Source organism: Peromyscus maniculatus, chromosome 8, assembly GCF_049852395.1.
Source record: "Peromyscus maniculatus bairdii isolate BWxNUB_F1_BW_parent chromosome 8, HU_Pman_BW_mat_3.1, whole genome shotgun sequence".
Classification (NCBI taxonomy): domain Eukaryota; kingdom Metazoa; phylum Chordata; class Mammalia; order Rodentia; family Cricetidae; genus Peromyscus; species Peromyscus maniculatus.
In genome coordinates, this window is record NC_134859.1 from 54575824 (window position 1) to 54598556 (window position 22733).

The following is a 22733-nucleotide window of genomic DNA, read 5'->3' on the forward strand; positions in this document are numbered from 1 at the left end:
CCAACCCTCCCTCCCGTCGCCCAGAGCCGCTCGCCTCCCGCGGTGCCGTAAAGCAAGCCCCTCCGACCCCGTCGTCCTTCCGTCCCCCTCGCGACAGATCTGGGTTCCTTAGCCCTGGGTGCTTCAGTGCGGGCAGTGCCGTAAAGCATATCGGGCCCCAGCCCCCGGCCGTATTCCCCCGGGGCGTCTGTCCGCCGCGGTTGCCACGGTGCCGCCAAGCGCGGCTGTCGCGCGGCCGCGGTATCAGCGGCGATGGCGGCGGGGTCGGGTGGGAATGGGGGCTCTGGGGCAGGCCCCGGGCCGGGGCCGGGGCCAGGCGGGGGTGGGGGCCCCGGCGGCAGCGGACCGGGCCTGGGGTCCGGCGGGGGTCTCGGCAGTGGCGGGGAGCTGCACCCGCGCACCGGGCGCTTGGTGAGCCTGTCGGCCTGCGGGCGCACGGCGCGGCGGCAGCAGCCGGGCCAGGAGTTTAACCACGGGTTGGTGCTGAGCCGGGAACCCTTGCGCGACGGACGCGTCTTCACTGTCCGCATCGACCGCAAGGTGCAGAGCCGGGGCGGCGGCGGAATCGTGGTGGAGGGTGGTGGGAGCGGACGGGAAGGGGGAAGAGGTAGAACGGGCACGGAAAGTCTGTGCGTGTCCAACCAAAGTCCCCAGGTACCGACAGCGAACCTGCAGCCCGGAGTGCACCGGGGAACAGAAAGAATAAGAGCCTGAAGCGGACACATTCATTCTGAAGGAGAATGAGTTTCCTCGGGACCCGGGAGCAGGACAGGGATGCAGGGCCCAGTTACTAGAATGGCTAGTGGACAGATCTAGCACGATCTCTTGGGGATGGGAGACAGACAGGTGTCCCGAGATGTGATGGAGAGGGTAAAGAATTAGCAAACAGCACAAATATTGAAGGACAGACACCCAAAGCCAGGAAGATAGATGAGGAGACATGGGAAAAGGGAGGTGTGTGTGACTTGCTTGGCTCAGAGAAAGAATTTGGGAAGAGAGTGAATCCGGAGGGAGCTTTACCTTACTAGAGGATTGGGAATGAGAGTGATTGAGGAAAGCAAGATATATGGATCTAGGAAGCATGTGACTGGGGTCCATGAGGAGCCACTGAGACTAGGGAAGGTCGAAACCAGAGTCCTTAACCAGCTTGCTTAGTGGGTAAAAGGGTGTCGTGGTTAGCACTAGGAAGCTGGATACAGCACAGAGTTGCTAAGGGAGGGCAGGTCTAGGTAGTTATGGAGTGAGGTCTAACAAGGTATTTGTGAGTCCGTGTTGTCCCAGAGGTCAGGGCGAGAGGCACGCTGTCCTGTGGAAGGTAGTTTCTGGTGGGGGGATCCATACTGAGACTCTGCCCACCCCTGTCTCGTAGGTCAACTCCTGGAGTGGTTCCATTGAAATCGGGGTGACGGCTCTGGACCCCAGCGTACTGGACTTCCCAAGCAGTGCCACCGGACTCAAGGGGGGCTCCTGGGTGGTATCGGGCTGCTCGGTGCTGAGGGATGGGCGCTCCGTGTTGGAGGAATATGGCCAGGACCTGGACCAGCTTGTCGAAGGGGACCGTGTTGGTGTGGAGCGCACAGCCACCGGGGAGCTCCGGCTCTGGGTGAATGGGCGCGACTGCGGCGTGGCTGCCACAGGCCTGCCTGCTCGCGTCTGGGCTGTCGTGGACCTTTATGGCAAGTGCACCCAGATCACCGTGCTGCCCCCCGAGCCAGGCTTCAGCCCTCCCACTCCCAGCCCTACACCTCCCCTTGAGCCCTTGGCCCCTCCGGAAGATTCCGCCTTGTCGGAACAGGGGACCTCTGTGGATGAAGGTGAGAACACAGCTTCCGGGAATCATGAGGTGTAGCTGAAGAAATGGGGCAAAAGTAGTCAGTCACAAGTCAGCTGGGGGAGGGGCAGGGCCGCTGAGCCGGAGCCTGTTGTAGGGGAACACGGGGCTTAGAAGAGAATGGTCCCTGGACCGTGGGCCCTGACGCACAGGCTGAACCCTTATTCCCCTCCCGTCCCACCTGGTCCCTAGCCTTCATAGTGTCCCCAGCGCGGGCCCGGCCGGAGACGTTTCCCAACAGCCTTGAGTCGCATAATGGTGAGGGCTTCGGGGAAGCCCTGGGCAGGGGAGTGGGTAGTGACGTGGATAAGGGTGGGACTTCGAGAGCTGGGTAGGGAGAAAAGGGTCCCAAGCTAGCTAGAGAGGATAGAGAGCGCCTCACCTTGACTTCCTTTCTCCATCTGGCTGCTGCAGACTTTGCCAGCATGGAGCTCTCCGAGGTGGTGAGCAATGCTATCTTGTCGGCCTACAATGGAGGCCTCCTTAATGTGAACCTGAGCTCCCCACCAGCTGGGGAGGGCTCAGCATCCAGTGGACCTGCCACTTCTCCCATCCTGACTTCCAACGACGCCCTGCTCTTTCATGAGAAGTGTGGGACCCTCATCAAACTCAGCAACAATAACAAGACGGCGGAGCGCCGGAGGCCCCTGGATGAGTTCAACAATGGTGTTGTCATGACCAACCGCCCTCTTCGGGACAATGAGATGTTTGAGGTATGTAAAACCCTGAAGTCTAGCCGAGCTTCATGCCAAAGATCGGGAGCTAAATGTAAGGATTGGTCCTTGATTCCGGGATGGTAATGCCTGGTGAAGAGTCCAGGGTTCGAGGGTTCATCGTCGTCTTTTCTTATGTGCTCTGATCCTGTCTGCTCTCACTCAACCCCAGATCCGTATTGATAAGCTTGTAGACAAGTGGTCAGGCTCCATTGAGATTGGTGTCACTACCCACAATCCCAACAGCTTGGAGTACCCAGCCACCATGACCAACCTCCAGTCAGGTACCGGCTGTGGGAAGGGACACGGGTTGTGGGTTGATGAGGGTGAGACAGCCTGTACCCTAACTGGGTGTCCATTTTTACTAGGTACCATCATGATGAGTGGCTGTGGGATCCTGACCAATGGCAAGGGTACTCGCCGGGAGTACTGTGAATTCAGTCTGGATGAACTGCAGGTGAGTGTGTCTCTCAGTAGCGTGGGCCAGTCAGGGGAGCCAGGGCTCCAGGCAGTGTGATCTAAGACAAAGACCAAGTCCCTTTCTCTCTCGTAAGGCTTCTTCTAGGAAGGCAGGGTTGTCCAACAAGATCTAAAAGATGATTTTAGTAGTGCCTTTTTGTCCATTGGTGCTAGGAATGGAACTTCCACTGAGTTATGTCTCTAGCCCTTAGAGCACTTAAATAGATTGAGATTTTAGAGAGTAGTGGGGAGATTAGTTTTTTGTTTGTTTGTTTTTGTTTTTTTGTTTTTGTTTTTGGAGACAGGGTTCCTCTGTGTAGTTTGGTGCCTGTCCTGGATCTCGTTCTGTAGACCAGGCTCTCCTCCCGGGTGCTGGGATTAAAGGCGTGTGCTACCTCTATCTGGCAGGAGATTGTTTTTAATGTGGTTTATTTAGCTCAGGATTACCTACTTTACACTGGGCATTTGGGAAATGTGTCTGGAAAGCGGGGACTAGGCCCTGCCCTGGAGTGGCCTTATGTGAATTCCTTCAGTAGGTGGTCTCCTGTGGAATGGGGTGGTAGGAAGTGCCCAGGACTGCTGGAACCTGAGCCTGAGTGTAGCTGGATTCCAGACTAGGGTCTCTCTTCTTTGGCTAGGAGGGTGACCATATTGGCCTGACGAGGAAGTCCAACTCTGCCCTGCACTTCTTCATTAATGGCATCGATCAGGGTAAGGTGACACACGAGACAGACTGCTGGCCGGGCCGTCCGTGGGTCTGTACCCCACCCTTCTCTGGTGCTTGCTCTTGTTCTGGTTGACTCTGATTCTCTGTGTACAGGTGTGGCTACCCCTCTGACGCCACCAGTGGTGTATGGTGTGGTAGACCTGTACGGGATGGCTGTGAAAGTGACCATCGTCCATAATAATAACCACAGTGACCGTCTCCGCCGGAACAATGCCATCCTGAGGGCACTGTCCCCAGAGGGTGCTCTCCGTCGGGCTGCTCCTGCTGCCCAGGCAGAACCGGAACGCCTGCTCTTCCATCCAAACTGTGGACAGAAGGCAGCCATCACCCACGAGGGACGCACTGCCCTTAGGCCCCAGTATGACCTGTGGCGTGGGGAGAGACCTGTGAAGGGGGCCCAAATAGGGGGTGGGAGCAGTGAGGTGGGCACGTGGGAGGCAGAGTGTATCTGGTGTGGGAATTCTTGGACAGAAAGGTGGAGACTTCCCGGGGCAGGAAGCTGGTTGGTTGTCTTGGGACAGTGGCTATTGGACAAGAACTGCTGGTTTAAGCCTCGGCGCGCTCCGTGAGTGTGTGGAGTTCTGAGTCCTCACTTGCTCTGTCCTCAGCGCCACTGATGACTTCAATCATGGTGTGGTACTAAGCAGCAGAGCCCTGCGGGATGGAGAGGTGTTCCAGGTGCGCATTGACAAGATGGTGGACAAATGGGCCGGTTCCATTGAGATTGGTGTCACCACCCACAACCCCGCCTACCTCCAGTTACCCTCTACCATGACCAATTTACGCTCCGGTGAGATGCCAAGAAGGGCAGGGCTGGATTAGGGTCCAGGGAAGAAGCTGCTGCAACGTTCTGGATCCTGCCCCGTTGGTCACCTTCTGCCACTTCTGTCCCTGCAGGGACCTGGATGATGACTGGGAATGGGGTCATGCACAATGGGACAACCATCCTGGATGAATATGGACACAACCTGGACCGCCTCAAGGTGAGAGAGTAGGCACACTGATGGCTGTCGTTTTGGGAGCGTCAGTGAGGTAGGATGGATGCAGGATCGTCTCCAGCAGGAACTCCGCCTGACTCCTCACTCTAGCCCCCACTTCTTCCAAGGCAGGGGACACGGTGGGCGTGGTGCGGCGGGAGGATGGAACCCTCCACTTCTTTGTCAACGGGATGACTCAGGGCCCTGCCGCCTGGAATGTCCCCCCGGGCGTCTACGCTGTCGTCGATCTCTATGGCCAGGCTGCCCAGGCCACTATTGTGGATGACGTGGGTGAGGGCCCAGCAGGGCTGGGGTGCAGGCTCAGGGTGGCCTTGGGAATCAGGAAAATCTTAGAGACTGACTGGGTGACCCCGATTGCAGAGGTGCCTCCGGTCTCTGAGCCACTCCCGGAAGGGAACAACCAGATGTCTCCAAGTTCTCCATCCTCAGCAGCTGGGGGCTCTGACCTCCGCTTCCACCAGCTGCATGGCAGTAATGCGGTCATCACCAATGGGGGTCGGACTGCTCTCCGACATAACTGCCGAAGCGAATTCAATGATGCCATTGTCATTTCCAACCGGTCAGTCTCTAGACTTTCATGTCTCCACTGTCCCACCGCCCCCTTAAGGCCTTAGTGACCTCCACTCTCCCTGACAGAGCCCTACGCGATGGAGAACTGTTTGAAATTGTCATTCAGAAGATGGTGGACCGCTGGTCAGGCTCCATTGAAGCTGGTGAGGGACCGTCTGTGCGGGGGTGGGGTGGGGAGGGAGGAGTCGGAGGATTGTAGAGTACTGGATGCCTGTGTCCTGGGGGTCATTTCTTAGCTTCCGCTTTCTCCCAGGAGTGACTGCTATTCGGCCTGAAGACCTGGAATTTCCCAACACCATGACCGACATTGATTATGATACATGGATGCTAAGGTTGGGCCGTCTGCCCTTGAATCCAGCTTGGCAGGGATGGGTGGAGCTGGATGATACCAGAAAACTAAGCATGGTTTGGGTCTGTGGCGGCCATAGGCACTGGCACACTCGGGGACCTACTAACCCCCTCCTCAGTTCTGGGAATTCCCACCCAGGCAGCCTATGGAGCAGTTCCTGCTCTTCCCTGAGAGACAGGGAACTGCTGAGCCTCGGACCGAGATCAGGTCTCTGTGAAACCCAAAGCACTGGATGGTTTTGGCAGGCAGAGACGGTGTGGGCCAATGTAGAGATGAAGCAGGGAGGCTGATTCCCTCCTCCTCCTCCTCCTCCTCCTCCTGTCTTCTCAGTGGTACAGCTATCATGCAAGATGGTAATACAATGCGCAACAACTATGGCTGTGATCTGGATGCACTGGGCACAGGTGCACGCATTGGCATGATGCGGACTGCCAAGGGTGATCTGCACTACTTCATTAATGGACAGGACCAAGGCGCCGCCTGTTCAGGCTTGCCTCCGGGTAAAGGTGACTACTCTGTGGCTTCCAGCCTGCCAGCCTCTGCTCAGATCTCAGGACCTCAGACTTCTGATGCCTTTCTTTCCTACACAGAGGTGTATGCAGTAGTGGATCTCTATGGCCAGTGTGTCCAAGTGTCCATCACCAACGCCACCGGCCCCATGGACAATAGCCTGGCGACCAGCAACACTGCCACTGAGAAGTCATTCCCTCTGCATTCCCCAGGTAGCGTTAGGCAGCCTGGGAGCCTGTGTAAGGAAGGGCAGAGGCCCTGCGGCATGTCATCGAGTGTCTGTGTGTCTGTGTGTGTGTAGGAGTGGTTAAACCTGAGACACAGAGTCATGTGATTTCCCTGACTCCCAGAGACTAAGATACCATGCATTGGACATTTTGGGTCTTACTATGGTGAAAGGTGTCCAGAGGTCTTGATGAGTAATGGCAAAAAGGGCCTTAGCTTTTCTTGTAAAAGCTTTGTCCTGCATCCCATCTGAAGGTAGTTTCCCTAACCCTGACCCTTTTTCCAAACATCTACCTACAGTGGCGGGTGTAGCTCACCGATTCCACAGCACATGTGGCAAGAACGTCACTCTGGAGGAGGATGGCACACGGGCGGTTCGTGTGGCTGGCTATGCTCATGGCCTCGTTTTCAGCACCAAGGAGCTCAAGGCTGAAGAAGTCTTTGAGGTGGGCTGTGGAGAGGTAAAGGGGGTTGGCAGACCCTCAGACAGGCCCAGCTAATGGTCTCTCTCTCTCTCTCTCCCAGGTGAAAGTGGAGGCGTTAGATGAGAAGTGGGCAGGGTCCCTCCGGCTGGGGCTGACCACACTAGCACCCGAGGAGATGGGGCCTGGGGCAGGCAGTGGGCCGGGGCTGCCTCCTTCCTTGCCTGAACTCCGGACAAAGACCACCTGGATGGTGTCCAGCTGTGAAGTGAGGCGAGATGGGCATCTGCAAAGGATGAACTATGGCCGGAACCTCGAGAGGCTAGGGGTGAAACACCTGGCATCCGGGCATGGGTGGGGGTTAGGGGTGAGAGTGGAAGGCAGTTGGCTGAGCCACTGCCTTTGGCCCACCCTGGATCTAGGTGGGGAGCCGTGTAGGCATCCGTCGGGGCGCCGACGACACGATGCACATCCTGGTAGATGGAGAAGATATGGGACCTGCAGCCACTGGCATTGCGAAGGCAGGTCCAAGAGCTTGTTTGGTCTCGGGGAGCGGGTGGTTGGGTGAAGGTCTGGTGCTGACTTCCTCGGTCTTGTGTTCCCAGAATGTGTGGGCTGTGTTGGATCTATACGGGCCAGTACGCAGCGTATCCATCGTCAGCTCCACAAGGCTGGAGGAACCAGAAGGCACCCAGCCACCTTCTCCCAGCTCCGACACTGGCAGTGAGGGCGAGGAGGATGATGAGGGCGAGGAGCACGGGCTGAGAGTAAGAGCTGCAGAGGGCTGCCGGGTTGGCGGGCCACTCGTTAGCAGATTGCTGGGTCTCCACTGGACCCGCAGAGACTCAGGCTTGCGCTGTGTGTGTGCCCCAGTGTGGGGGGTGAGGACTGCAATCGGGATCTTGTGCAGCTCAGTCTCTTGCTCCACACCAGGGCCAGAATCAAGTGGGTGTTATGCCCACAGCCCTTGAATTCCTGGAGAACCATGGGAAGAATATCCTCTTATCCAACGGGAACCGGACAGCCACGCGAGTGGCCAGCTACAATCAGGGCATCGTCGTCATCAGCCAGCCCCTGGTGCCCCATCTGCTTGTCCAGGTGTGCCTTTCTCCCTACCTAGCCCCTGTCACTCCAGGGTGAGGGGCCCTTTCTGCCACAGACTGAAAGACAGGTAGGAAATTAGCCAGTTAAGAATTGTCTAGAAACAGGATGTGGGGGTGCCCTCACTGTAGAACACTTATTAACATGTACAAGGACCTGGAATCAGTTTCCAGCAGCAGGATAAGCAGGGAAGGAGACGTGTGGGTTGGGAGTCTCTTCTCTACAAACATCAAAAAGGGCAGTGTGCCAGGTCATACTCTGGTTTGGGTGCAAAGACTGATTTGGGTAGGTGGGTGGCTTCTGTCCTGGAAGCCGTGTGTATGAAATAGTTCCTTCTCCTGCAGGTGCGGATAGACTTCCTGAACCGACAGTGGACATCGTCCCTCGTTCTGGGAGTCATCACCTGCCCACCTGAGAGGCTTAACTTCCCTGCCTCTGCTTGTGGGCTTAAACGAGCAGCCTGGCTCCTGCGGGGCCGCGGCGTCTTCCACAATGGGCTGAAGGTGAGGAGGGAACCAAGACTGGAATGATTCAAGCCTCTGAAGGGAGAGGGCTGGCCAAATGGGGAAGTGCATGTCATTCCTCCTGTGCTCCAGCCATTGAGAATGTTAAAGTTGGAAGTTAAAAAGGGGACTCTAGGGGCTGGAGAGATGGCTCAGCGGTTAGGAGTACTGACTGTTCTTCCAGAGGACGCGGGTTCAATTCCCAGCACCCACATGGCAGTTCACAGCTGTCTGTAACTCCAGTTCCAGGGGACCCAACACCTTCACCCAAACATACATGCAGCAGGCAAAACACCAATGTGTGTTAAATTTATATATGTACATACACACACACACACACACATACTTTTTTTTTTTTAAGTGGGGAACTCTAGGTAAATGAATTGAGAATAGAGCCTAGGCAGTGGGCGTGAATACAGGCAAAGCTCAGGGACTGGCAGTTGGAAACAGAACGGCAGGATGGCTGCTCACCAGTGCTGGTAGGCCTGATGTCTGAAGACAGTAGGTCTTTCCTCTTAGATCTGTGAGAAGTTTGGGCCAAATCTTGACACCTGCCCTGAAGGCACCATCCTGGGGCTGCGGCTTGACTGCTCTGGAGGACTCCATCTCCACATCAATGGGGTGGACCAAGGGGTGGCTGTGCCGGATGTGCCCCAGCCATGCCACGCACTTGTGGACCTCTATGGACAGTGTGAGCAGGTGAGTGGCGACAAAGATAAGGGAAGGGAGTCCTGGGAGACTGGGATCTGGGGACCTGTCAAGTTGTGACTGGCTTCTCACCTCCACAGGTGACAATTGTGAGTCCTGATCCAGTGGCTGCCAGTGGGAAGATTTCTGGAACCCAAGGAGACATGGAAAAAGCTGATATGGTAGATGGTGCGTTAGCCCAAAGATTGATTGTCCTGCGCCTGCTCTCTACCCATCCATGCCCAGCCCAGCTCCTGTGACTTTTTCCGCTGCTATTGCAGGTATAAAGGAAAGTGTGTGCTGGGGCCCACCACCTGCTGCTAGCCCTTTAAAGAGCTGCGAGTACCATGCCCTTTGCTCTCGCTTCCAAGAATTGCTGTTGCTTCCCGGTGAGTCCTAGTCTCCAGACCCTGCCTCATTCCCATGACTCGAGACCAGCTGGAGGGGAGGGCACCAGTGTGGCTGAGACCCAGGACAGGAGCCAAACCTGTTACTCATTGTCCCACAGAGGATTATTTCATGCCTCCACCGAAGCGGAGCTTATGCTACTGTGAATCTTGCCGAAAGCTGCGAGGAGATGAGGCCCATAGGCGCCGAGGAGAGCCTCCCCGGGAGTACGCCCTGCCTTTTGGATGGTGCAGGTTCAATCTTAGGTACATATGGGCCACAGGCATGGATCTCCCCCTCCGCTCTTTTCCCTGAAAATGGACAATCACACGAAGGAAAAAGTGACAGGACTTCTTGTGGGGGGGACGATCTTGAGGAGCCAGGGACCTTTGACCGTCTGTCTTGTCTGTCTCGTCTGCCCTCTCAGGGTGAACCCTCATCTAGAGGCCGGGACACTAACGAAGAAATGGCACATGGCGTACCATGGAAGCAGTGTGGCGGTTGTGCGGAGGGTGCTGGACCGGGGGGAGCTGGGAGCAGGTACCGTGGAGTGGGCGGGGCCTCGGGACCCGAGGAGGAACCACGGGGCTGCCCTCACCCAAGTCTCTCCACAGGTACTACCTCCATCCTGAGCTGCCGACCCTTGAAGGGAGAGCCTGGGGTGGGGTTCGAGGAGCCTGGGGAGAACTGCGCGCCCCCCCGGGAAGAGCAGCCGCCCCCCGTGCTCCTCTCCCCGTCCCTTCAGTATGCCGGGGCGGAGACCCTGGCCTCCAAAGTGCAGTGAGTATCCGCGAGGGAGCGCGTGGTCTCGGAACTAGAGGGCCAGGGACTTTGGGTACCTGTGATTCCCACCACACCCCCTTTCCCACCCTGACTTAATGGTTGCTCCTTCACCAGATCCTTCTTTTGTTTTTTTATTTTTATTGTTTCGGTTTTTGTTTGTTTGTTTTTGTTTTGTTTGTTTTTTGTTTTTTGAAACAGAGTTTCTCTGTGTAGCTTTGCGCCTTTCCTGGAACTCACTCTGTAGCCCAGGCTGGCCTCGAACTCACAGAGATCAGCCTGGCTCTGCCTCCCGAGTGCTGGGATTAAAGGCGTGCGCCAGCACCCAAATGTTTTGTTTGTTTTTAATTTATTTCTTATTTTGTGTGTGGGTGTTCTGCCTGCATGTGTGTCTGTGCAGCCTGTGCATGCAGTGCCTGCAGAGTCCAGGCGAGGGCATCAGAACCCCTGGAACTGGAGTTACAGGCGGTTGTGAGCTTCTGTGTGGGTGCTAGGAATCGAACCAGGGTCCTCTGGAAGGACAACCAGTGCTCTTAACCACTGAGCCATCTCTCCAGCCCCACACTCCCCTTTTTATTGTTGTTGTTTATTTATTTGTTTTGTATTTTGTTTTGCTTTGAGACAGGCTTTCTCTGTGTAGCTCTGGCTGTCCTGGAACTCACTCTGTCAACCAGGTTGGCCTCAAACTCAGAGATGCACCTGCCTCTGCCTCCTGAGTGCTGGAATAAAGGTGTGACCCACCACCACCTGGTTTTTTGTTTGTTTGTTTGTTATTTTTGAGACAGGGTTTCTCTGTGTAGCTCTTGCTGTCCTGGAACCTGCTTTGTAGACCAGGCTGGCTTCAAACTCACAGAGATCCACCTGCCTCTGCCTCCTGTGTGCTGGGGTTAAAGGTGTGCACCACCATTGCCTGGCCTCTTTTTTAAAAAAACAAAACAAAACAGGATTTCAGGGTTGGGGATTTAGCTCAGTGGTAGAGTGCTTGCCTAGCAAGCGCAAGGCCCTGGGTTCGGTCCTCAGCTCCGAATAAAAAACAAAACGGGGCTGGAGAGATGGCTCAGAGGTTAAGAGCACTGACTGCTCTTCCAGAGGTCCTGGGTTCAATTCCCAGCACCCACATGGTGGCTCACAACCATCTATAATGAGATCTGGTGCCCTCTTCTGGCGTGTAGACACACATGCATGCAGGACACTGTATACATAATAAATAAATATTTAAAAAAAAACAAAACAGGATTTCAAATAGCCCAGCCTGGCCTCAAACTCATGCTTGGTATGTATCTGAAACTGGTCTTGAATACCTGCTCCTGCTGCCTCTGTCTACATCCTGAGTGCTGGGGCTGAAAGAATGCATGCATCACTATACCTGGATTTCTTAGCCTATGTGTGCATACCGAGTCTTTTTTTTTTTTTTTTTTTTTTTTGAGTGTCCTGCACCAGGTGCTGGGTTAATTTGATCCCTAACACTGCATAAACTGTTGGTAGGTATTATAAGACATGCCTGGAATCCTAACACTAGGAAGCAGAGGCCGAGGATCACAAGTTTTAGGTCATCCTCCACTTCCTAGGGAGTTTGAGGCCAGCCTGGAATAGAGACCCTATACTGTCTCAAAAAAGTGGGTGACAGATGAGAAGTGTACTTGGAATGTTTAGAACAAACACGAAATAGAGTCCTAGGGGAAATGAAGACCTGGAGAGGGCCATGATGGAGTTAGCTGAGCAGGACTCGGGAGGAGGAGGACCACACATAGAGACTAGTTGGTCTAAGTCGTTCGTGGTGAGAGCATTTCCCAGAAAACAGCACGGTCTGGTGGCGGGAGCAGAATTCGCAGTCGTGGATGGGGCTTAGAAGCCTTACCCTCCTTCTCTTTGTGCTTGTCTAACAGATTCCGGGACCCAAAATCCCAGCGGACACACCAGGCTCAGGTGGCCTTTCAGGTGTGCGTGCGCCCTGGCTCCTACACTCCCGGGCCACCGTCGGCTGCCCTCAGAGAACTTCCTGACCAGCACTTCAGCCCCTCGGAACTTGAGTGGGTCACCAAGGAGAAAGGAGCCACCCTCCTCTATGCCCTGCTGGTACGGGTGGAATAGGGGTGAGCTACCACTACTTCAAGCACAGCGGGGCCTCAAGCCCCGGGACTCGATGACGACTGCCTCCACCTCATTCCAGTGACTTGGCGTGTGCGGTGCTTTCCTGGCAGGAGGAGCACAGACAGGCTTTGATTTATCCAGGTGTGAAGCACATCTCTACATTCAGGGCCCAGCACACTCCCTCTGCTGAGAGGGAGCTTGTAGGGAGCCCGGCTCCAAGCTCTGGGTCCCCCCTTCATGCACTGATTTAGGGAACATGACTCCCTATTACCCCCTCCCCCCATATCACTTAATTTATTTCCGTTTTTGTTCTGGTTACTGTGAATCCCAAAGGAGTATCTCTGTGCCCACACGAAGCTGCTTTTTCCGTGGCCACGGGGTGCCATGGGGCGGGAGTGGGAAGGAAGGGCAGCCCAAGAAAGCTGCGGGCTCTCTGTACAGTTGTTACTGACTCTGATTTCTAAGGAGCCAATAAATACTGTCTTCAGAGCATCCGCCTCCGCCTCTGTCTCCGCGCCTTCAGAGGTGAAGAGTTCCAGGGCTCTTGGCAGGAGGCTAGATCGTCCCAGGCCTCTGTAAACACACATGGCCTTGGGACAACCCGGCACCCGTCTCCAAGCGCTTCCGCCTTCCCTCTCATCCAATCCGCTGAGCCTGCTGCCGTCATGACTCCGGAAGGACTTATCCTGGTCGCCGGATGTGACGCAGGATTCAAGGCGCGGCGGAGGCCACGGAGAAAGCGCCGAGAAGGCGGGTAGGGGGGGTTGGCGCCAGGGCTGCGCGGGAGGGGCGGGGGCGCAGAGCCTAGGACCCCCTCACGCGCGCTGAGGTCGAGACCTGGAGGGACGCTGGTGCCCAGGACACGTGACCGCAGTGGCGAGCGGGCGGCGGACAGGCTTCGGCCTCGGCGGGTCCCCTAAGCTTCCACTTCCCTGCAGGCCCCGCCTGAGGTCTGGCAGTCAGTGACAGAGCCGGGCGCCCACTGCCCGGGCGTCAACAGCACCATGCCCGCACTTCTGGAGCGCCCCAAGCTCTCCAACGCCATGGCCAGGGCTTTGCACCGCCACATCATGATGGAGCGAGAGCGTAAACGGCAGGGTGAGCCTGGGCCAGAGCGGGAGGACACGGCCCAGGGTGGCTCTGCTACCCACGAACCTGCCCCCATCCACGGGCCAAGCTGTGCGCCTGCTGGAGGCTAAAAGGGAGGCAGCGGCGCCTTCAGGGTGTGAGCGAAGAGGCCCGTCTAAGTTCCAGAACCCCGGGCTGGGAAGGACCTTGGAGAGCACCTAATGAAGCCTCGTTCTCCCTGTGGCTGTGATGGAATAACTGGTTTTTGCTGGTCTTCAGTCTAACACTCAGCTTATTTTCACTGTCCTGCCGCTTCCCCGTTCTGTCTGATTCTTCAGAGGAGGAAGAGGTGGACAAGATGATGGAACAGAAGATGAAAGAAGAGCAGGAGAGAAGAAAGAAAAAGGAGATGGAAGAGAGAATGTCACTAGAAGAGACCAAGGAACAAGTAAGTAACCCCTCATCACTCCCACTTCTGATTTCTCCTCTTCCCTCTCCTCGCCTTTATCTGCTCATCCTTCTTCCAGATTCTGAAGCTGCAGGAGAAGCTTTCAGCTCTACAGGAGGAGAAGCACCAGCTTTTCTTGCAGCTCAAAAAAGTTTTGCACGAGGAAGAAAAACGAAGACGAAAGGAACAGAGGTGTGATCAGATAGCTAAAAGTAACTGCGGTGGAGCAGGTGCTGAGAGTCAGTTTACTAGCAGGAGGAGGTTTACCTAACTGACCTGTCTTCCTTTCACTCCAGTGACCTGACCACTCTGACATCAGCTGCATACCAGCAGAGCCTGACTGTCCACACGGGAACTCACCTCCTCAGCATGCAGGGTGAGGACTAAAGCCGGGGCTCTCCTGGAGGTTGCAGCCTCCTATTTCAGCATCATGAAGCCCCTCTCCCTTTCTAGGGAGTCCTGGAGGACACAATCGCCCAGGTACTCTCATGGCAGCTGACAGAGCCAAGCAGATGTTTGGACCCCAAGTGCTTACGGTGAGGATGGGTCTTCTTTTTTTAATGCCCTAAAGACAGTCTCTTGTAAGCTCAGGTTGGCTTTGAAGTCAATATGTAGTCAATATCTCCTCCACCTTCCATGTGCTGGAATTAATGTTATCTCATCAAGGCCAGCTTGAGAAGTGTTTGGTGTGTAGCCTCGGTTGCTTTCTCCTCCTCTTCCTGGTATCCCAACCATCAGTAAAGTACAAACATACCAAGCATGTAGTATGGAGGAGCCAAGTAGAGCATCAAGACAAGTTTATTTTTCTAGGTGCTGTGAGCAGTGTTTTCCTTTTTCCCCTTAGACCCGGCACTACGTGGGATCTGCAGCTGCTTTTGCAGGGACCCCAGAACATGGACAATTCCAAGGCAGCCCAGGGGGTGCCTATGGGACTGCTCAGCCCCCACCTCACTATGGGCCTACACAACCAGCCTATAGTCCTAGCCAGCAGCTCAGAGGTGAGTGTTGGTTCTCCTCAGACCGGAGGGAAGAGCCGCTAGAGCATCAGGAGCTAATGGAGCTCTCCTGCCTTCCTCAGCACCATCAGCCTTTCCTGCTGTGCAGTACCTGTCTCAGCCGCAGCCACAACCCTACGCAGTGCACGGCCACTTCCAGCCCACCCAGACAGGTGATGACCCCTGGCAGGAGCCTTAGCTTCCTGAGTCCTGTCACCACCCGCTCATTTCAAATCCCTCTTCTCCCCTAGGGTTCCTCCAGCCTGGTGGTGCCCTGTCTTTGCAAAAGCAGATGGAACATGCCAATCAGCAGACTAGCTTCTCTGACTCCGTGAGTATGGAGCCTTGGGGAGTCAGGTTGCTAAGATCAAGGGGAGCCAGAGTATGCCTAAGGTCAGCTTTGTCCTTAACAGTCTTCTCTGCGGCCCATGCATCCCCAAGCTCTGCATCCAGCCCCTGGACTCCTGGCTTCCCCCCAGCTCCCTGTGCAGATGCAAGCAGCAGGAAAGGTAAGGCTGGTAACGGTAAGCAGAAATCCACATACTACCAAGGAAAGACTGTTAACCCCTACTGCAATTGTCCCTCCCCCCGTACTACGTGGTAAGTGAAGAAGTGTCTGCCCACTGACGAAAACTCTTTACCATCACCAGTCAGGTTTTGCCACTACCAGCCAACCTGGCCCTCGACTCCCTTTCATCCAGCACAGCCAGAACCCACGATTCTACCACAAGTAACCACCAGACTGCAACCTACCCCTCCATCCCTCGTGGTGGGGGGTCTTCCTATGTGCCCCAAACCAATAAAATGTACCCACTACCATCCCGACTACGGCTGTTGTTTGCTTCCCTAAGTGGATGAAGGACTGGCTGAGAGGAGCAATGAGAATAGATTCTAAAAGCATCTTTCAATCAACAAATAAACAACGGAGTTGGGGGCTTCATATTAAACTTGTAGTTTTATTCAGGTTTGATTTTTAACAAATGTGTCAGGGAGAGAGCCGCAGGAAAGGGTGAAGCCCATGGGGGCAAGGCCCTCCCAGATGCCTGAGGAGGGATCGTGTCTGCTTCCCCCCTGCCCTTCTCACCACCGCTAAAGGGGCTTGGGGAAGAGACACAGGCAGGGTAGGGGGCTGGTCCCCAGTCTGTACAAGTGGTGCTTGGGGGTGAAGGACTATGGAGAACAGGGGACCAGACAAGGAGAGCGGGATAAAGGGCACAAGACCATTTGCCAGAATCCACAGCTTTCTGATTCCAAATTGAATTAAAAAGAAAAAAGGAGAGGTGGGGACCTAAACCACAAGCAATACCCAATTCCCTTCCCCCACCAGGGCTGTGAGGGAAGAGGCAGGTAGTAGCTTCACCAAGGCCATGGCTCCCTCATTCCTGGCCAAGGGAGCTAGGTGAAGGGCAGGGTCTCCCCGACAGTTTGAAGGGGTGAGGAAAACCAAAATAAAACGTCAAATAAATTGTATAGGAGTCCAGCCAAGGGCCCAGCCAGAGTGGAACCCAGCTGGGGGAGGGGCCTCTGTAGGCTCAAGGATCGCTGCTGCCACCACCGCCACCCTGGGCAAGAGAAAGAAATCATGTTTAAGACAGGGCAGGATCCGAACTTCCACAAACAGGGTGGGGAGGAAGAAGGCCCAGCCCCACCAAACCAGCGAGGTGGCGGTGTGAGGGCAGTGAAGCGGGCTACCTATCACACTCACTTGAGCGCCAGTTATTTTGCCATGGCCTTGATTGCAACAGCTGCCTCCTCTGTCATGGCAGACAGCACCGTGATCTGGAAAAGCAAACAAGACAGTCCAGAGATGCCACAATCACTCTGAGTCGTGAAGCTTAAGGAGCACAGCTGACTATATCAGGATGGAGGGGACATCATACCAGGATCTCCTCTCCACAGTCATACTTCTGCTCAATCTCCTTGCCAAGGTCTCCCTCAGGCAGACGAAGGTCCTCTCGTACCTCCCCACTGTCCTGGAGCAGGGATAGGTACCCATCCTGGATGCCAATCAGCTGGGAGAAGAAGGAAGTTAAAAGCAGGTACAGGTAGGTTAAGTATCAAGAGAATGATGGACACACTAGATAGAATAGCCACCCCACTAAATAAATACCCTCTCCAACCTGCTCCCTTTCCCCACAGCTGCAGGTCACACACCCCCCCCATCCTTCATGAGCCACTAACCATCTTCACCCCAAAAACATACCTGGAAATCATTCCTTTTAATGTTGGGGACATCCATATTATGAGTTGACGGGCAGATATCTTCATATTTCTTCCCAGTAAAAATGTCAATACCAACCAGGTGGACCTGTGTACATACATCATAAAGAGAAACCCAACAAATCAACCTCTAAGATGGAGGAGGAGATAAAGGCTCACATCACTGGCTAGTGAGGAGAAATCAGCCAACCATGTTACAGCAAAGACTAAGGAATTAGAAATGAGCCAACTGAGAAAGACACCAAAGCCTTAAGGTCCCGAAGCTAAAGATCATTGCTGAGACTGGGATGACAAGTTACACAAAGTAACCAAGTCACTGACAAGGACTGGGGTGTCACTCAGTTGATACAGCCCCTGCCCAGTAAGCATGGGGCCTTGGGTCTGATGCCCAGCACCACATAAACCAATCCTAATGACACATGCCTTAATCCCAGCAATAGGAAGGCAGAGGCAGGAGAAGTTCAAGTTGATGTCACCCTGGAATTCATAAGACAGTTTTATTGTATTTGGGGGGAGGGGGTGTCCTAGGTAAATGTTTCCTGGACATTTACAGAAGAGGCTAAATAAGACAAGTGGAACAGGCTGAGAAATCAAAGCCAAAAGAATGTAAGAAATCTGAAGAAAATGACCAAGGGAAAGATCAGAATGAACTATGCAGTTAGTATGTAAGGAAAACAAAAGGAATCAAGCATTGTGAGGATAACCTAGTTATAAATGCCAACTCAACAAAAGGGGAAATCATTCAGGAATAAAACCACAGATTCAACAAGAATGAGTCAGGTTAAACTCCTGAGGAAAGACAGGGCAAGTCTAGGTGAAAAGAATGTAAAGACTTAAGTCCCGCGCCCCCAAACAGAATTCAGTGGGTAATGAGAAGCAGGTAAATGCCAAAGGGAAAGCCAGAACTGGGGAGGAGCAGCAGCAGCTAAGGAACTTAGAATACAGACTAGAGCCCCCCCACCCCCACCCCCAATGCTGCCTTCCACAGGTCTTGACTGGAGAAGTGAAGGTCAAGATTAAGGAACTGAATACCCAAAGCCAAAGGATATGGATACACACAGTTCTAGACTAGCACTATCTAGGAGAAAGGAGGACAGAGTTACAGGTGCACTGTGGAAGAACCTGGGAGCAGCCTGTTTAGTTTTGAATGGGAACAAAATCTGGGTGCTGAACAAAGGGACTAGAACACCAAGAAGGGAACCAAGACTGACAGTTCCCTGCCCAGAGCCCTATGGATGTGGGAGCTGCAGAGAAGGCAAGATGTAGAGGTGATTCTAACCTTGGCATGGCCATGCTTGCCAGTCTTCGAAGTAGACATCTCGACGATCTTACATGGCCGGCCTTTGAGCACCACAAAACCATTCTTACGTAATGCTGAGCACTGCATTGGGAAGGTGGCTGAGGCCCCTGCATCTCCTGTCTCGAAGTCCAAATCATCTGCCATTTTAAGAGGCTTCGATTCCAACTAAAGCCAAGAAGAGAACTAGGGTCAGTAAGGATGGAGGTTAACAGGACCGCTAATCTATCCCATTCCTCTCTAAAACATTCCTCCATTCCCCCTTTATTTCATTACCCACCTAAATAAAGTTGAGTTCCCTGCTTTGAAAATGGTGTCAAAACATACTGAAGAGCTGGTGTAGGAGAGGGGGGGACACAGCTGGATCCCTGCCCTCCAAATGAAATCTAAAGTGTGGTTGGGGAAAGGAAGGCTCCAGGGAGTTGGGATGGCAAATCCCAGAGATGAGGAAAGGGCTACTTCCCGGGAGGGGGAGGACTCAGGTGTTACTTGCCACTGAAACCAACCACCCCCTCTTCCCCACACTCTGCCAGGACTATAATTAGGTGAGCAGCTATGAGCCAGCTGAAGGGCGGGGCTAATGAAGGGGTGGAGACGGAGGACAAGGCCCCACCCAGCTGTTACACCCCCCCCACCCTATCCACACACAAGCCAGTCATTGGTACAGGAAACCACAAGGCCTCTTTGGGGGATTCCCGCCTATCCAACATGCACTTGCAGATGCAGTCAAGGGGGAGAAAGTTGTTTCCTAAATGATCCCACTGCCAAACACCTCGATCTCAGTTCCCGAAGGGAACTCAGCCTTTTGTCGATGGCCCTCCCACTTTTCCCAGGATGCACCAGTCCTGTCGGCTTTTCAGGCCCAGCCTGTACAGTCAGTAGAAAGTGGGGGAGTGAGGGTGGTGAATGACAATAAAATGAAAGCAAAAGGTTGGTAGTAGTAATAGAAATCACACTAGGCTGGTGGAGTTAAGGACTCACGCAGTAACTCACAAACCAAACACAACAGGGAAGGCAGTGGCAAGGTGAAGATCGAAGATCCCCGCGGAGGGACTGAAGCTCCGTACTTTCAGGCGCTGTCGGCATGGGCCGAGAAGAGTTGGGCTCCAGTCCAATGACCCTCAGTTTCCCCACTTTTCCCGGTTCCCCAGAAAAATAGTGCCACTTACATCTGGCTGGACGTCTCACTTCCCGTGAAGGCTGGGGGATGAGCTCCAGCGGCCCATGAGGCTGGGGAGCACTAACATATGCCTGCCACGGGCCCTGCGGGATGATTGAGACCCAGGGCTAGGGTCTCTCCCGCACGCCAAAATCCCAGGCTTAAAAAAGACCAGACCTCCTGGCGCTGGGGAGGTTGCCGGCTCGCGCCCACCATGTGGTCGCCCGGGGCTTCCGGTAGCCCGGGCCAGGGGGGAGGGGTCCCCGTCCTGCCATGCGGCCCCGGTCCGTGTGCGGCCGCATGGTCTCGGACCCCGAGAGCGCGGCCTCCAATGGGGACCACTTCCGGTGCTGCTGCGGCCGCCCCTGCCCCAAAGCTGCGCCAGGCCGGGGCCATGCCGCCTCCCCTCCCCCCGCCGGCCGCCGGCCCTCCCCACATGCCCTCCCCGAGCAGCCCCCTCCCCCACCTCACGTGGCCGCTCGGCGCCCGTCCTCAACGGCCCGGGAACCCTGGCCCTGGCCGGGCCGACCTGGCCCCCCGGCCCTCGCCCCGGCGTGGCCGCCTGGCGGCCTCTCCCGCGTGGCGGCCTCGCGGCTCGCCGTCCCCCGCCCTGCGTCGCTCCAACGTCACCCGGCCGGCCCCAACCGTCACCCCTCGCGCCAACTGGGCCGGGCGCCCGCCGCTCCGCACCTCGCGCCGCTCCCCGACCCGACCAGACCCGGGCGGCGGCGGCGGCGGCGGCGGCCGCCGCTCCCTTCGGCCCCCCTCCCCGACCCCCGCGTAGTTCCGTCTCTCGTTCCCGGCCCCAGCCGAGCTTACGCGCAGGCGCGCCCGGCCCGCTCTCACCTCGCGCGAACGCACTGACTCGACCCCCGTCCGCTCGCCGCGAGCCCAACCGCTGCCTCCGAACCCGCTGCTGCCGCCGCTGCCGCCGCCGCCGCCGCCGCCTCTAGCGCCGCCGCCGCCGCTGCTGCACACGGGTCTTAGTACGCAGGCGCCGACTCCCCACTGACCAACCAAGCAGCCCTATGACAGCCGCGCAGGCGTGCTAGGTAGCTCCTCCGCCTTCCACCCCCGCACTGCGCAAGCGCACGGACCCTCCCCGGGCTCCACCCTCTCTCCCACCTACCCATCCAATGACGCGCGCATGTGACCCCGCCCCTCTCCAGTCCCGAGCGCGTCCCAGCCGCTGGCAATGCGCAGGCGCACCGGGTTTTTTTTTTTTTTTTTTTTTAATCCCTCCAACCTCCTCTCCCTCTCCTCTTGATCGACAGCTCGAGCTACCGGGCAGCCCTTGCAGCTGCGCAATACGGATTCCCGCACTCCACACCCTCCGGAGGCAACGCCTGGGTCTCGACGCATGCGTGTTTGGGAGTCCTACCCGCCCCTTCCACCTCAGACGTCGTCCGGACGCTGGGTGTTGAAAAGACCACGCCACTGGGCCGCCTGCCGCGCCGAGGACGCATGCGCCTGGGCCGGCGCCCCGCCTCAGCTCGGGCTGGTGCACGGCTCCCGAGCACGTTTCCGAGCTTGCCCGGCGGGCTGCGCGGCGCCTTTCCCAGCCGCTGTCTCAGCTCCACGCCTGCCCGGGACACCGCCCTCCGTGGCAGCCCCTTCCTCCCTCTCACGTTAGCGAGGTCGCATTGCCCCCGTCTCGGCTTCGCTAAACTTTGCTCCAGACCTGCCGGGTACCAGCCACCATCTTGTTTAAGCCCGAGTTAGTGTTGGACCCTGCGGCACTCAGAGAAGCTTTGCCACCCGAAATCACAAATAAAGAGAAGGGCGTAGCGTCCCTGTTCGCTCTCCCGCTGATGTTTCCTCAGAAATCAAGCTCCGTAGGAGAAGAGTGAGTGGCTCTGGCCCGGAAGGCACAGACCCGTGGTGCCAGGTAGTTGTTTAAAGACAGCACATAAAGTTGGTCATGGAAGTCCATGATGTCTGTAATCTCTAAATTTGGGAGACCGAAGCAGGAGGACTAAAGACAAAAATGTTAGATTGCTGTGACAATAAGACCAAGAAGATAAGAACGAGCTATCAGAATTTTACCCCTTTGCGGTCCCCTTAGAACAATGCTGGGACGGGGTGGGGACGTGGGGTGCGCGCCCTTAAGCCTAAGAGAGGCAGGAGATCTACACAGTGAGTTCCAGGGTAGCCGGGGCTGCCCAGCTGCAGAGACCCTATCTCAAAACAGGCAGAGAAAACGGGAGCAATGCTGTGATTTTCCCAAGACTCTGCTCCAGTCCCCAGGTTCCCAGCCCTACCTGTGTGGCTGAGAGATCACAGCATGGTGGATAACAGGACTGTAGAAGAAGCAAAGATCTGGTCTAGGCCCAGGCCTAGTGGCATGTGACACTAATTCCAGCGCTTGGGAGGATTGGCTGGAGGGTTGCTGAGTTCAAGGCCAACCTAGTCTACAATAGCCCCAGGCCATCCATAGCCACACATATCAAGACACTGTCTCAAAAACAAAAAAAACAGAAAATCTGGTCTAGGAATCCAGACTCTTACATTGGTTCTTGTCTTGTAGTTTAGAGAAATCCACTTCAAAACTACAATTTTCTTCCTGTTGGGTTCCAAACCTGGGACAAATGGCTGATATATTTACTATATCAAAGTGGTGTAGGGCCGGTTCTCCCTGTATCCCTCATCCCTCCCGGCTGGCTTCTCTCTCCTCTTCCTCCTCCTAAGGCTCAGGGTTATGCCTACTCTGGACTCTTGCAGATGTCCCTGGCTCTGGCTCTGCTCTCCCACAGCAGGACCATTCATGTTCCTTTCCTTTTTCTTATTCGCTTCCCACTAAATAGAGTATTAATAAACTTCCAGCTCACCGGGATACTTACAACCAGTAACGTACATCAACAGCAAACACTGGTTTGAAGTATTAGTATAGCACAGGAGAGTCACCTTAGATCTCCTGAACTTCCTGTCTTTTTCTGTGTAATCCCAGCACTGAGGAAATTGAGGTGAGTCACAGTTCAAGGCTACGGTGGGGCCTACACAGTAAGACCCTATCTTTAAAGAAATTATAAACTGGACACGGTGGTGCATGCCTCTAGTCCCAGCACTCTGAGCTCAAGGCCAGCCTGGTCTACAGAGCGGGAGTTCCAGGACAGCCAGGGTTACACTGTCTCGTAAAAGTAAAACAGAATAAAAAATAAAAAATAATTATAAAGAACACTTCTTGGATGCATTG

The 22733-nt window shown here is 55.3% G+C and overlaps 3 protein-coding genes across 12 annotated transcripts; 2 read left to right on the top strand and 1 right to left on the bottom strand.

Moving 5' to 3' along the window:
• The first annotated feature begins 237 nt into the window (after positions 1–237).
• On the top strand, positions 238–12843 carry Neurl4 (neuralized E3 ubiquitin protein ligase 4). Of its 5 annotated transcripts, none has more exons than XM_076542722.1 (29): positions 238–540; positions 1370–1814; positions 2246–2544; positions 2717–2828; positions 2913–3001; positions 3642–3714; positions 3824–4088; positions 4339–4520; positions 4628–4713; positions 4836–4998; positions 5089–5287; positions 5365–5441; positions 5552–5630; positions 5978–6147; positions 6238–6369; positions 6683–6828; positions 6908–7132; positions 7227–7325; positions 7410–7571; positions 7738–7902; positions 8250–8408; positions 8928–9107; positions 9197–9284; positions 9377–9484; positions 9604–9748; positions 9910–10022; positions 10097–10262; positions 12149–12338; positions 12433–12843. In XM_076542722.1, the coding sequence occupies exons 1-29, from the start codon at positions 253–255 to the stop codon at positions 12433–12435; spliced, it is 4608 nt and encodes a 1535-aa protein (XP_076398837.1). In that variant the 5' UTR covers positions 238–252; the 3' UTR covers positions 12436–12843. The 5 variants fall into 5 exon arrangements, with proteins under 5 accessions (XP_076398837.1, XP_076398833.1, XP_076398834.1 ...); XM_076542718.1 differs by adding an exon at positions 2024–2089 and having other exon boundaries at positions 5978–6153; positions 12149–12486; XM_076542719.1 differs by adding an exon at positions 2024–2089 and having other exon boundaries at positions 12149–12486.
• On the top strand, positions 12433–15683 carry Gps2 (G protein pathway suppressor 2). 2 transcript variants are annotated; one of them, XM_015992294.3, is made up of 12 exons: positions 12433–12494; positions 12842–13103; positions 13292–13451; positions 13760–13869; positions 13949–14061; positions 14166–14245; positions 14323–14405; positions 14714–14867; positions 14948–15037; positions 15116–15195; positions 15278–15373; positions 15515–15683. In XM_015992294.3, the coding sequence occupies exons 3-12, from the start codon at positions 13358–13360 to the stop codon at positions 15596–15598; spliced, it is 984 nt and encodes a 327-aa protein (XP_015847780.1). In that variant the 5' UTR covers positions 12433–12494; positions 12842–13103; positions 13292–13357; the 3' UTR covers positions 15599–15683. The 2 variants fall into 2 exon arrangements, with proteins under 2 accessions (XP_015847780.1, XP_006973473.1); XM_006973411.4 differs by having other exon boundaries at positions 12467–12494; positions 12842–13107.
• Positions 15684–15792: 109 nt separating this feature from the next.
• Positions 15793–20524, bottom strand: Eif5a (eukaryotic translation initiation factor 5A). 5 transcript variants are annotated; one of them, XM_076542725.1, is made up of 7 exons: positions 20387–20492; positions 19551–19644; positions 18364–18549; positions 17068–17172; positions 16745–16876; positions 16570–16643; positions 15793–16426 (listed from the first exon to the last, which is right to left on the bottom strand). In XM_076542725.1, exons 3-6 carry the CDS (start codon positions 18526–18528, stop codon positions 16581–16583), a joined length of 465 nt encoding a protein of 154 aa, XP_076398840.1. In that variant the 5' UTR covers positions 18529–18549; positions 19551–19644; positions 20387–20492; the 3' UTR covers positions 15793–16426; positions 16570–16580. The 5 variants fall into 5 exon arrangements, with proteins under 5 accessions (XP_076398840.1, XP_076398841.1, XP_076398839.1 ...); XM_076542726.1 differs by lacking the exon at positions 20387–20492 and adding an exon at positions 20007–20053; XM_076542724.1 differs by lacking the exon at positions 19551–19644 and having other exon boundaries at positions 20387–20524.
• Positions 20525–22733: the final 2209 nt, after the last annotated feature.

What these genes read in the sequence shown, in the direction of transcription:
- Neurl4 (XM_076542718.1), top strand. Translation starts at nt 253, where the DNA reads ATGGCGGCGGGGTCGGGTGGGAATGGGGGCTCTGGGGCAGGCCCCGGG. An exon ending in GGGGACCTCTGTGGATGAAG is followed by an intron (nt 1,815 to 2,023) that starts GTGAGAACACAG and finishes CCTGGTCCCTAG; the next exon opens with CCTTCATAGTGTCCCCAGCG. An exon ending in AGGCTTGCCTCCGGGTAAAG is followed by an intron (nt 6,154 to 6,237) that starts GTGACTACTCTG and finishes TTTCCTACACAG; the next exon opens with AGGTGTATGCAGTAGTGGAT.
- Gps2 (XM_015992294.3), top strand. Translation starts at nt 13,358, where the DNA reads ATGCCCGCACTTCTGGAGCGCCCCAAGCTCTCCAACGCCATGGCCAGG. An exon ending in GCGAGAGCGTAAACGGCAGG is followed by an intron (nt 13,452 to 13,759) that starts GTGAGCCTGGGC and finishes CTGATTCTTCAG; the next exon opens with AGGAGGAAGAGGTGGACAAG. An exon ending in TTGGACCCCAAGTGCTTACG is followed by an intron (nt 14,406 to 14,713) that starts GTGAGGATGGGT and finishes TTTTCCCCTTAG; the next exon opens with ACCCGGCACTACGTGGGATC.
- Eif5a (XM_076542724.1), bottom strand. Translation starts at nt 18,528, where the DNA reads ATGGCAGATGATTTGGACTTCGAGACAGGAGATGCAGGGGCCTCAGCC. An exon ending in TTAAAAGGAATGATTTCCAG is followed by an intron (nt 16,877 to 17,067) that starts GTATGTTTTTGG and finishes TTCTTCTCCCAG; the next exon opens with CTGATTGGCATCCAGGATGG. An exon ending in ACTGTGGAGAGGAGATCCTG is followed by an intron (nt 16,644 to 16,744) that starts GTATGATGTCCC and finishes TTGCTTTTCCAG; the next exon opens with ATCACGGTGCTGTCTGCCAT.